Source organism: Panthera tigris, chromosome C1, assembly GCF_018350195.1.
Source record: "Panthera tigris isolate Pti1 chromosome C1, P.tigris_Pti1_mat1.1, whole genome shotgun sequence".
In the NCBI taxonomy this organism is placed as follows: Eukaryota; Metazoa; Chordata; class Mammalia; order Carnivora; family Felidae; genus Panthera; species Panthera tigris.
Genome location: NC_056667.1, coordinates 23,253,439 through 23,266,858, shown reverse-complemented (window position 1 = coordinate 23,266,858; position 13,420 = coordinate 23,253,439). Strand labels below are relative to the sequence as shown.

General features: G+C 41.9%; 1 protein-coding gene across 15 annotated transcripts in view; it reads left to right on the top strand.

Moving 5' to 3' along the window:
- Positions 1 to 13,420, top strand: part of PUM1 (pumilio RNA binding family member 1) — a 132,996-nt gene that overhangs the window by 53,225 nt on the left and 66,351 nt on the right. For 9 of the 15 annotated variants that reach the window (XM_042996221.1, XM_042996228.1, XM_042996229.1 and 6 more), the window contains exons 4-5: positions 5,223 to 5,331; positions 6,305 to 6,483. The exons of 2 other annotated variants lie outside the window; for them this stretch is intronic. In XM_042996221.1, the coding sequence (XP_042852155.1) occupies positions 5,223 to 5,331; positions 6,305 to 6,483 (288 nt within the window). The remainder of the gene's footprint in view (positions 1 to 5,222; positions 5,332 to 6,304; positions 6,484 to 13,420) is intronic. 4 more of the 15 variants (XM_042996234.1, XM_042996233.1, XM_042996236.1 and 1 more) reach the window with 2 other exon arrangements.

Below are 13,420 nucleotides of genomic sequence, written 5' to 3'. Positions count from 1 at the left end.
TTCTATATGAAAACCAAAATACAGTTTACTAATTTATAAGGAGAAATAATAACTCTCAAGTGGGCAGGATAATTGTGTTCAGTGATCAGCATGCCTGGCTACAGGAGGGAGCCAAGTTCTCGTATGAAGTTTGCTTGCTCAGCAAGAGTCTGAGCCAGGGAAGTTACTTAGATGTTTTTAGTGGCTACTGTAATCAGGCTGCTATCTAGCTTGATGCATTCATTGCTTTTATGAGGATAGACTGTGCATCATATGCCCTCTCCCTAAATTTGCCACCTGGGTAATACTGCCTACATCTGACTCCCTGGGTCTCTTTTGCTTTTGTTGGACCAATTCCTAATTCCAGTTATCTTCCTTTAGAATTGTCAAATCTTTTAATCCTCTTATTGCCTAATCTTTCTTTAAAGTAAATTTTGTAAACCTCTGCTGTGATCCGTTCCTTTTTTTTTTTTCCTGTCAAAGAACAATTTTATTTCCAAGTTTTTGATGGGGTAAGCAGTAATTCACTTTTCATACAATGGTTGGTTTTAAATTTTTGGTGTTGGATTTAGGTGTGGCTTAAATGAAGGTTTGGCAACTCCTGGTGTTTATGCCAGTGGGTTGGTGAGCCAGTCTGTTTTAGCCAATACTGTAGATGATACCTCCAGAGGGGTTGCTGTTGCATTTGAAATAACAGATACTCATCGTCACTTTGTTTTATTTTATAATTCAGTAGATTATAGCTTCTTTAACTCTGATCAGATTTGAATGGTGAATGTCGTTATTTTAGTTGACTCGAATATCTGACTGCTACTAGTTTTCGGTAAGCTTAATATATCTAAGCCCATCTAATTTTGCAGAAGTTAGTACTTTTTTTTTTTTTTTTTAATGCAGAAGGGCTATGAGACAAAGTAGGGGAAAATGGGAAATGAAAAGCATGTTATTTTTTCCAAAGTCAAAAGTCCTTGGACTGTAGATACTAGAAAAGGAATGAGAAGTGCTTCTTGAAAACAAACTTTTATTTATTTTTAAAGAGATTTTGTATTATTTATTTATTTTTAAAATTTATTTATTTTTGAGAGAGAGAGGGAGGGAGAGAGAGAATCCCAAGTAGGCTCCGCACTGTCAGTACAGAGCCTGATGCAGCGTGGGCTCTAACCCATGAACCGTGAGATCATGAACGGAGCCAAAATTAAGAGTTGGACACTTAGCTGACCAAGCCACCCAGGCGCCTTACTTACTTACTTTATTTAGAAAGCGCAAGTGGGGGAGGGCAGAGAGAGAGAGAGAGAGAGCAAGCGAGCAAGCGAGAGAGTATGTTAAGCAGGCTCCCCACTCAGCGCCGAGCCCCGTCTGGGGCTCCATCCCACGACCCTGGCATCGTGACCTGAGCCCAAATCGAGAGAGAGTCAGCTCAACCGACTGAGCCACGCAGGCGGGCGCCCCTATTGAAATCAGACTTAAGAAACGTGTTGAATATCAGAACAGCTGTATTCAAATACATTCACAACTGTATGAGTTCCTGTTGCCACCTGACACGTTACCTCAAAATCTCAAGGCCTAAAACAACAGAGTTGTTTACACCTCACAGTTTCTGTGAGCTGGGAACCCACTCATGGCTTTGGAAGACCTCTCTTTCGGGGCCCCTCCCAAGCTGCACTCAGGATTGCAGCGGGGGCTGCGGCCGTCTCCAAGTTCAACGGGGGACCGGTCTGCTTTTAAGCTCACTCGCGAGATTGATGTCGGGATTAAGTTCCTAACAGGCTGTTGTTCGGAGGGCCCGAGTTCCTAATGGATGGATGGCCCCTGGCCTCTCTTGGGTTTTGCCACGTGGGGCCTCTCCGCAGGGCAGGTCGCGGCGTAGCAGCTAGCTTCCTCAAAGTGAGCAAGCAGGAGAGCAAGCAGGAGGGGTCGTCAGTGCTTGCAAGGTAATTTTGAGGCCGACACGCCATTCCTCTTACCATGTGTTGTTCCTCAGGAGCAAGTCACTAGGTCCGGCCCACGGTCAAGGGGAGGGGATCACACAGGGGCATGAGTACCGGCAGGCAGAGGTCCCAGTCTGAGGCTGATGAGCACCCAAGGGAGGGGTGGGGATGGGTATGTTGCGGAGGAAAGTGAGAAAGGCTGGGTTCTGTGTCAGACCCGAGACTCTGAAGAGCTTTGCTGAGTTTGCTTCCCTCTTCGCCCACGTTGCTTGGTGTGGAATTTTAACTTTCTTCCCATTTGGAGAGCACTCTTGCAACTTGGTTCCGTCTCTTTCCCTCCCAGAATCGGTGTGCTAGCGCCTCCTTCTCCCACCCCTTTTTTCATGATCTCTTACACACTTGCCCTTTCAGGCCAAGCTGTTTGCATTGATAATGGGTCATCGACCTCCTCGCTACTACTTTGCCAGAGCACGTGGACTTCTAGGACTTCTCGCGCTGTTCCTAGTCTCTGTGGAGGGTTTGCATTTACCCGATTGCTAATGGAGACATGGTTGCCTCTCGGTACCTGACAAGGGTCTTGGGGTTTTGGGTGTGTATTCGTTCCTTTGAGACTTGTTGCATCTGGTACTACTTCGAAGTAAAAGCTCCACTTTCTAGCACCTTTCTACATGTCTGTTGTGTTGTTTCCTTTTGAGAGAATTTGGCCTGGAACCAGCCTTGCTTACATGTTCACCTGCTTTTGCTGGCTTTGTATGTTATGTTATGACAGCCTGGCAAGCTATAGTGAAAGGTGACAGGATTCCAGAAGTCATTTTTGAAGCCTTGAGTTCAAGGGCTGCTGCTTTGTCGGCAGTTTGACGAATTACCGACGGACTGTATTTGCATACGGAGGCTGATATTCAAAGAAGCTTTTCCTTGAGTTCTCAGTAAAGATTTCCATATTTGTGTGGAGAGTGATGAGCGCCATTTTGACTCTTTAAAAGACAAATTATGTTTCTTTTTGAGAGAGGGAGAGAGAGAGAGAGAGAGAGAGCGCGCGCGTGCGCGTGCGCACGAGGGGGGAGGGGCAGAGAGCGAGGGAGACACAGAATCCAAAACAGGCTCCAGGCTCTGAGCTGTCAGCACAGAGCCAGATGTGGGGCTTGAACTCATGAACCACAAGATCGTGACATGAGCAGAAGTCAGTCGCTTAACCAACTGAGCCACTCAGGTGCCCCTTGGCCATTTTTTTTTTTTTTTATGACCTTTGCTCTCTTTCCATCATTATGTGGAAAACATCCACTATTATATGGAAATTAACCAGTAAGTGAGGTGTCCCTTCTGCTTTCATTCTTTCTTGTACGCAAAAGAGAAGTTGACATAGACTCCTGTGTGTTCACACCACCTACAAAATGCAGGAGAAAAATCACAATTTTAGTTGGAAAAGATACAACCAATAGGGAAATACTTGTAATCTTGTGAGAGGCCATTTTTGAGACTAAAAGAAGAAAAATAAGTTTAAAAACAAGAATTCTTGAATTGTGCTTGAGTAGTTCACGTTAATTTTCAGTGTCCTTTCTGTGATTTACAGCTATTTTGCCCTGGCGTGATAACACTGAATACATTTATTGAAAACCTGCTGTGTGGTGGGCATTGTGCTAGGCACTCCTCAACAACATCTTTAATCATCACAACCTGAAAATTATTTCCATCATCAGTACAGAAAGAATGAGGCCTAGGGCAGTTCAGTTTGTCCCAGGACACATCGAAGTCGTCTAGTCCAGGACTTCCTGACGCCACTGCTTCTGACCCCACTGCTTAGCTCTCCCTTCTGCCCACCCGCCGTTCCCCCCACCCCTGCCCCCATCTCAGATTAACAGACCAGCTCTGTCTGTCCTTGTTTCCCTCAGAGAATGAACCCACGAGGCATTCTAGGCACCGACTGCTTATAACTGTTCATCTTCAAGTAAACGTAAGCTTACTGAATGCCAGACCAAGATGTGTCTTTTGACACGATCTTGCTAGATTAGAAAATAACAGATTAGGGCCTGAAGAGAAAAGTGTGTGGGAAACGGCTTTGACCAGGTTGTAACCCAGGTCTGCCAGGCAGATGTATAGAGACAGAATTGAAATTACGCTGAGAAACCCAGAATCCAGATTTGGAAATCCGAGATTGATTTCAGTGACGACAAAGTTGAGTTATTCCCCCATTATCGCTGCGGTATGGGTTATAAATTGGAAAGGCAAACCTTTATTATCAAGGAGGAGAGCAAATATTTTGCTTTCTGATTTTTGATTCTGTTCCTCTGAGAACTTCAACTCTCCAGGTGCTTCTTTTATGCTCAAAAGCAGCGATTACTGTCTCAAACTTCTGTCTTTCTTGTCTGACTAGTAGTAGCTGAAGTGAAAACATACTTAGAGGAAATAAGGGGGACATTTTAGTGAGTAAAGCTGATGACCAAAATGAAGAATGATGGAATTCCAGTGGAATTTCACTTTGTAACTGACCCTGGTCGCTAATGCTTTGCTGTTGGGCAAAACTGTACTGGTTTTGCTTAAATGGTACTTTGCATTTCTTTGGTCACAGCTGGTTTAAAGTTCTCATATTGGTTTAGGGCCAGTGATGTATACATTTCTGTGAAGCATGGAGTGTTTTGTGAAGTCACTTTAATGGTATTATTAAGTTTTGTTAAAATTAACTGAGGATAGGAGGTTTTATTTCCCTTCCAGTAATGGGGAAATTGGCTGTTCTGTCTTCCCAAGATCTTGGAATAGGTTAATGTTGTGGTTGGGAAGATTTTGCTTGTTTTTTCTTTCTGGTGATGAAAATGTTTTGGTTAACACGGTCTTCTGTACGAAGGAGGTGAGTTTTGCCTCTAGCATTCCATGGCTGGGGTCTGAGTTCATGCCCCAGCTTGAGTAACTTTGTACGGCCAGTTAGTACACATGTAGGCAAAGGAGTGTGTTAGTAGTTGTAGGTACATTCTTTTTAAAAAGGAGTCTTCTTAGCAAGTATTTAACTAATAGGTCTAATATTACTCCCCTTTCCCCTGCCCCCCATAAAATCTTGGCATAGGTTAAATGGATAATTCTAGATATTTAAGCTGAGCCTCTATTGTGGTGGGTTGATCTGTGGCCCCTCCTGGCCTTAGGCCTCTCTGTGACTTTTACCGAATATACAGTAGTGCTCTGACCACAGTCTGTGTAGTCAGAACACTGCGAGTAAAGCCCTCCAGAGCACATGAGCATCTGCAGTACCTTGTCTGAAAGAAAGTGTTGACTGCTGTACTTTCATCCTTTATGAATTCTTTAAAAGCATCTATTATTTTTAATTTGCAGCAGCTCTTGCCAGGTAAAAAGTTTTGGGAAACAGATGAATCCAGCAAAGATGGACCAAAAGGAATATTCCTGGGTGATCAATGGCGAGACAGTGCCTGGGGAACATCAGGTAATCTAGATCTAGCATCTGTACTGTGATTTATGCCTGTCTTAGAGCTCCTTTCCTCAGCAATTGGCAAGTCATGAATTTCACATCAGTGACATAAGCATGTCAAGCAATGTCCTGTCCTTTAGTATAATTGCCATGAAGGAGCTTATATGATGTAATTTATTAAAACATAATTAACACAAAATCAAATCTTCAATATTTTATTGAAGTGCTAGCCACAGGGGAGTGGTCTGTTTGAAATGACCGTAATTTCAGCTATAACTTCTTGTTCTGTACTGCTGTCAACATACTCGGAATTAGAAAATCCATGCCTGCCATTTGAAGTTCATGTTTCTTTTTCCTCCCCTTGCCCCCCTGTGTACTGTGTATGGGATGATCTATTTGTAAATGTGGTTGGGGCCAAATCAAGTTACTGGGCACGGATGCTCTTCTGACAGACTACCCCTGAAGAGGGATGGGGAGGACCTGTAGAGGCACACACTGACAGCAGAAAGAAATAACAGAGGATAGGGAGGAAGGAGACGGAAATCCCAAAAAGCCAACGTGCTGTGTTACAGCGCAATGTAAAAATGGAACCTCGGATGACAGTGAGTCATCAGAAAATATCAAATTATGTTGTTGGTTTTAAAAAGGGCAGTAAAATCACATTTTGTTTCAGTAATATTACTAATAAAATATATTAAAAAGAAATTCTGCTACTTGAAAGGGGTAAACAATTTATCCACTATACCTAGGTAAACCAGTTATGTGAACTGCTGTATTGTTCTGCTGTCCTGGATATATGAGGAGTGTGTTCCGTTTTCCTTAGTTTATGTAGAATTTATACTTAGGGAAAAACACAATAGGAGGTTTTGGCTCACCTGACCATGGCAGGCTTCCTGATTCCCAGTCATTGGTTTATCCATGAGACATCACTCATAATTTGTTTGAGCCTCTGGCTGCACTGTATCATGCTTGTGTATCTTTTTTGTAGATCATTCAGTTTCCCAGCCAATCATGGTGCAGAGAAGACCTGGTCAGAGTTTCCATGTGAACAGTGAGGTCAATTCTGTACTGTCCCCACGGTCGGAGAGTGGGGGACTAGGCGTTAGCATGGTGGAGTATGTGTTGAGCTCATCCCCGGGCGATTCCTGTCTAAGAAAAGGAGGATTTGTAAGTTGGCTTGAGGAACTTGTTCCTATATCTCTCTTTTTTTCCCCCCCCTAAAGCAAAACATGCCTGTTTAGTTTCCTTAGATATTCACAGCACTAATTACAGTGTATTTTAAAACACTTTTATTGCAATTCGATGTCTGCAAACACAGTAGGAGATGTACACTGAACTTTTTAAAAACAGAGACATGATGTTTTTTTTGGGGGATACATTGATAATGATGTGAGGTAGAACCGAAATCTAGTTCTCAGTTCCTTGGTCTATCAGAAGACATTTTTGGTTTAAAACAAACAGACAGACAGACAGACAAACAAACAAAGTAAAAACAGAAGGAATTAAAATAAGAAAGCTGAAGCTGGGAATAGATCCGAGAGCAGCGATTTGCCAAAACCCAGAAATCTTTAAAGTGAACCAGATATGTAGGACCATTCTTATTTTGCTAGCTAGGCTTTAATTATGGTATGGTCTTTGGCCCTCTTTGAACAGCTTTGCCTCTTGTACCTTGCCTGTCAGGACATTAGAATGTCTGTTAGTTCCAGATCTGCACACTTTTGTGGGGGCAGGGGTGGGGGGAGGGGACTGATCATCGTTTGACCTCTGTGATGCTCAGTTGTTGCCAAAGCAGTTCCTCTGTCTATAGCCTCTTCCCCTTTACGTCTTACGCAGTCTTTCTCAAGCATCTTTGGTAGCCTTTCTTTCTCAAAACTGGTTCTTTCTTGTCATCAACTTTCTAGATCTAGAAGTCTTACCTTGAATTTCCATTTGAGTCTTCCTCAAATGTGTTCTGTGACTGGTTTTATATTCCGTGTCACAGCCAGGAAGGTCATGAAAGGCAGCCTGAATCTGTTTTCCCTCCTTTCCTTCTGACTCGACTTGCTTTGTATGTTTTCAGAATCCTTTCTCTGTGAAGTCTTTTTTGGCTAATACTGTTTTTGGCAGTCTTATAAAAGACCTTCTTTTCCCCAAATCCTGTTAATAATTTTGCCTCCATAACGATCTCACTTTACCTTACAGCATTTATGATCAGTATTTTTATTGCCATGTATCTGTTGCTGGGTATCAGAGGCTTGGTCCTCTTTTCCACTTGAAACTTCTTTAGAGTAGTAGGGTATCATTTTTGGTGAAGCTTCCTTATGTGTCAAGTACAATTCTTCAGTATGTTAGTGGACATGAAATGAATGATTGTTGACGTGGTTGGTGTGAAGAGAACAGGTGACATTTAAAGTACCCAGAATCCACGTGGAGTTAGCTTTATTCTAGGCATGTCAAAGACGATGCTTCAGCTAACATTGACACTTGCCATGTGGCTGGAGCTCTTAATTCTACAGAAAACCCAGAAAAAATGAACTCCTGTAAGAGGATGTTCTGGATTTCTCCCAGCTTCACACCTAGAAATTTGATGTGAGGAATTTAGCCAGAAGAGGATCTTTTATTTTTATAAAAACCCTTAGGGTGATGAAGGGACTAAACTGCGGCTTTTGTCTTGAGTCTTGAGTCCTGGTCATTCCAAAGCTGACCCGATCGCTTCTGGGTCTTTTGACCTTGCAAAGACATAGGTCAGGTTTAGTGGCTTGTGGATCAGGTAGGAAAAGCCTTCTTTATTTGAACCTTCCCAAGAGACTACTTGGGAAAAATAAGATCTACCCTTGGATGTGAGGAATGGGTTTGGGCAAAATGATCGTTTCCTTCTTGTCCCGTGGGAAGGATGGTGTTACTTCTTCTCTTCGTTCACCTATCCCCGGTTCACCTCTTCTTCTGCCCTCACACTTTCCCTGTCTCACGAGCACAGATTTCCCAGGAAGCGTTGCCTGCTAATTTCTGTGTATAACTTTTATTTAGTTATTTATCGTAGGAGAAAGGTTGGTATTGCGCATAGATAAGTTGTTAGTGTGGTGAATTGGATCCTGTATGCCTCCTGCCATAAATTCTCTATCATGTGTGTGCCCAGTTTCTAATTCTTGGGTATTAGCCAGGAGGCACATGCCTGGGTTACTGTAAAGTTTGGAAGCAGGTAGAAAAATAATTGGAATCAGGAGACAGATAAAACACTGGGACTGAATTACTGCGATTTTTGCCTGCTTCTCTCTTTTAAGCATTTATTCCCTCCGTTAATCTTATGACAAAGCAGTATCTTCTGCATCATTGTCTTGTGTTGGATTTTGTGAAGGTGGCTTCCGTCCTGAGTTGTCTTGAGAGATTGGTAATTTTCAGCCATTGTACAGTATTGTCACCAGAGGAGTTTAAGACCTCAGGATATAGAGGTCAGAAAATTGAACTCTCAGATAATTTACTGAGCCTCTGAGATTTGCATAAAGATAAATAAAACTTCTCCAGATGTGTTTCAACTTCTTCTCAGAAAAAACTGATTGTGGGTAATGAAATACTATCCCGTATTTGACTTGAGTCAAGGGTGATACAGAGGACTGATCAGTGACATCAGGCTACCACATTGTATATCCAGTCTCTTGGTGAATGGAGGCCCGAGAAGCAGTGAACTACTTTTATCAGCTTCATGACCTGGCTTTGCTCTGCCTGTTTGTTAGACGACATTTGACCAAAGCTCTGGTAATGGAAACCTGAGTCACTTTTTGGTTGTCATAGAATGCATGCAAAAAGGTGAACCTTTTTTCTTTTTTCTTTTTTCTTTTTCCTTTTTTCTTTTTTCTTTCTTTCTTTCTTTCTTTCTTTCTTTCTTCTTCTTCTTCTTCTTCTTCTTCTTCTTCTTCTTCTTCTTCTTCTTCTTCTTCTTCTTCTTCCGTCTGTCATTGAAAGTGTTGAGTTCAGAGAAGAGCTGCTTTGTAGACAATTATTCTGAGTGGTAGTTGGTGGCTTATGGGTCAGAGCGCTCAGATATTTTTACTTTTTGGGTGACCGGACCTCCAGTAGGCCGTGGGGAGACTCCATTTTAATTCTAAGAGCTGAAAACCTCATCTTTGATGGCATAATAAATGTAGACCTCAAAGCAGGTACCAAGGGGCTATTTCTGGATCCTGACAACAGATAACCCAGACTCTGACTAACTTTTTGCTAAGGGTAGTTTAGAACTAAAGTAATCTACTCATTCTACAGTGGTTTTCCATTTTCACTAAGTTTGTTTCTTGGTTACAGCTTGAATGAAGGTATTTAACTCTTTGTCTAACTTGCCTGAGCTTTCTGAAGTTCATCTTGATTGTACAGATGGACTCAGTTGAGTAGTTTTGGCTTCTGTACTTTCGGGCTGACGGTAAGAATCCCACAGCAGTATTTTATTCTTAGCACCCACTGTAAAATTTTGGTAGTATTCCACGTATGAATCAAAAACCAGGGTAGCAGGTTTCAGGATAATAGGGAAGCTCAGAATACCAGTTAAGTCAGAGATGAGTCTTTTCGTATCCTTTATTTTATTTACCCCTGGAATAAGACGGCCTTCCTCCCCTGCGTCCCCCCAAGAGCATGGTTCAGAGTGGTTACAAAATCATACGTGACTACCGTATTGTGAGGCTACTGTGTGAAATATCCCATCGAAGGACCTCACTGTTGGCCTTTGAAATACCAGCTGATCTTCAAATAGATTGAAGCCTAGCTAGTCAGCAGAGTGGGTTATAATTTCTACATTTCTGGTTTATGGTGCCTAGGGAAATGAGAAGACTACTTAAACTTCAGCTGAGGTGAAGACCACCTCAACCTTGCAGAAGAAAGATCTTTAGGAAAAAATACCTTGGGCCGGCCTTTCTACTTGTGTGTAGAGACTGGCGGCTTTCTGACCTGGAGGATGTGTGCACGCTCATGGCAGTTCCTTTGGGTCACAAAACTTATAACTGGCTTTTCTAGTGTTCGCTGCATTTGTTTTAGGTAACCAGTGCTACTTAATTGATTTTGTTTCAAAATTATGTGTAGTGTAATGCAGTTAGAAGTCAGGGGTTTGAATTTCAACTGAACCTTAATTTTCTCATCTGCAAAATGGAGTAATTAAAAACCCACAAAGTCTCATTTGTATGGATGTGTAATCTATATGAAGATGCTTTGTAAACCTTACAGAATCTTGCTCCACCAAGTCCACGGGCCAGTAGCATTCTCACGACCTGGGAACTTACCCCAGACCTACCCCAGACCTATGGAATCAAAACCTGCTTATTAATTGACAGGATCCTCAGGTGATTTGCATGCACACTAAAGTTTGACAAATGCGTAATTTTCTTGGAGGATTAAATTACCAGGAGGCCATGGATCAAATCCAGAAAGGCAGACACAGAATCTGAAGCAGGCTCTGGGCTCTAAGCTGTCAGCACAGAGCCCGACGCGGGGCTCAAACCCATGAACAGCGAGATCATGACCTGAGCCGAAGTCGGATGCTTAACCGACTGAGCCACCCAGGCGCCCCTGGTGGAGCCCCTTTAGATTTGAACTTCTCTTGAACAGGAAATCTGCATGCTCTACTATCAATGTCAAGCTTTTAAATACGGACTAGATAAAAAGTTAAAAAACCAACAGCCACCTTTTAGAAAATGGTTTTGTTGTGTTTTCATCTCTGTAATAACAACAAATACCATTCTGCATGGTCAAGATAATATGTTTTTTCCCCCCTCCTGGATCTGGTGGCTACTACGCAGAGAATACTCTTCTTACCTTTTTGCACACCAGGAATTAGGTGATCACATGCGCAGTGTATATTCTGTGTTCCACTGTTTCTAAAGTGTACACCTCCCCACCTTATTCATTTTGAAATTGGAATGCAACTTGAAAATGATAGTGTATCACAGTTTAATTGCCAGTATTTCCTTGTTAGCACATAAAATGATGGTATGTTTTATAAATCGATTTGATGAAACGTAGTAGTTGGTGGTGGCTCGATTCTGCATACATATCTCAAGAAAATCCGTGGTACAAAGGGTCTAATGATTAGAGCCATAAGTTTTTTCCCAGGGGATGGGGAAACATAAGATGTCTAGGACTTTTGAAGCTTTGGGAGGTGGGGGTGGATGTGTCTGAAAAAGGCATTGGGGAAAAGATGTGAAAATGGAATAAAGTACTTTGAAGAATTTTTTTTTGAAAGAGTCGCACTTTTATGTATTGCCTTATTTAAGCATTGAAACAACCATTTGAGGTAGATACTGTTGTCCCTGTGAGTTTATAGATGCAAAAAATGAGGCTTAGAAGGAAAGTGGTAGGGCCTGGATTCAAACTTTGTTCTAATTTCGGTTATGCAGAATGCTCTTTTTTGGAAAGAAGGGCGGAACATTACTAATCTCATTGAATGTGACTTGCCCCATGGAGCGTTGTGGAACGATCACTGCAGTAAGAGAAGAAATTAAATTCTCATTTCTCTGACTCATTCAGAATTAATAGGTATTCTCCTGAAATATTCCTCCTGTTATGTGAGGCTTTTGACAAAGCTGAGCCATAAATGGATGGATTCTGATCTGCACGACATAAAGTTCTTCTCTCTGCCTGCTCTTCTGTCAGTTCTTTATCTACTAGTGGAACACAGTCTTCCGCCTCTGTGTGGGCGGGGGATCTCAGAACCCTTCTTGGCCACACTCTTGAGATTTTGATTGGGCTTGGCTACGTGCATTTTGAGCACTCATTGAATCCTATATTTGAATACTACAGGTTTAAGTTAACATTCATTCAGAGGAAGCCCACAATAAAAGGATGCTATTAATCCTTCTTTGTTTTTTCGTTTATTTAGATAATAGACTTTTTCGGTACTATTATGTGACCAAAACAGCCAAACAAAAACCCTGCCTTTATGATGCTTATGTTGGACTTAATTACAGTGGTTCTCATTTGTGAGTGCTTATTAGAGTTGCTGGAGGAGAAGCTTTTTATAATACTTGTGGGAGCTTCTGCAGACCAATTAAATCAGAATCTCTGGGTGAGAGCCCAGACACTTGTAAATTTTAAAAAGATTGTGATGTTCAACGTTAGCCATACAGCCACTGCACTGTGAAAATGAGTGTCCCTGGGAGGGCTAGATTGGCTATATACTTATATTAGAGTTAAACCGCTTAATTGGGGCATTTAAGAGTTTTAATCTTGATATCATGAATAATGTTACTTAAGAAATACCATCCCAGTGAATAGCTTTTACTAATTATCATAGTACTGTAGTGTAAAATGATTTATACTTCACAGACCTTTTGCATATGCATCATTTTATAACTGTTCTGTTATAATAAAATTATCCCTGTTCTGTAGATGAGAAAATGAAGACTCGGTTTTCATGACCTGTCCAAAGTCCTGTGACCAGTTAAGTGTTAGCAGTCGAGATAGAATGTAGGTTTTGTGCAATCTGGATTAGTCCGTCCTTCCTTCCTTCCTTCCTTCCTTCCTTCCTTCCTTCCTTCCTTCCTCCCTCCCTCCCTCCCTCCCTCCCTCTGCATTACTTCTTCCTTCTCTTCCCCTTCCCCATCCCCTTCCCCTTCCCCTTCCTTTCCTGAGAGAGGGCCTTGCGAGCTGAGGAGAGGGGCAGAGAGAGAAAGAATCTTAAGTAGGTTCCACGCTCAGCACAGAGCCCACTGTGGGGCTTGATCCCATGACCCTGGACCATGACCTGAGCTGAAATCAACCTACTGAGGACATTCGACCTACTGAGCCATCCAGGTGCTCCTGGATTAGGTCTTTCTTAAAGACCATATAGCTATGAATATACCCTTATCTTAAATATTAATTAAAAATCTCATAAAATGTACCATCCCATTTCTACCCCTGTTTTACTCTCTCTAGAGTGTTTATATTCCTAAGAGAACATTTTTATGATCCTGAACCCTGTATTCTCTTTTAATAGCAGACTTTTGACAAAAAGTCTTCCCACTTGTGCTCTTGGTATCATTCAGAAATCAGACTTGTGAGCCATTTTTATTTAGGGCTATCGTTGATGTACTGAACTTTTTCTCTTGAGTAAACTTTTTTTTTTTTTAAGTTCACTTACATGTTTTGAGAGAGAACACAAGCAGGG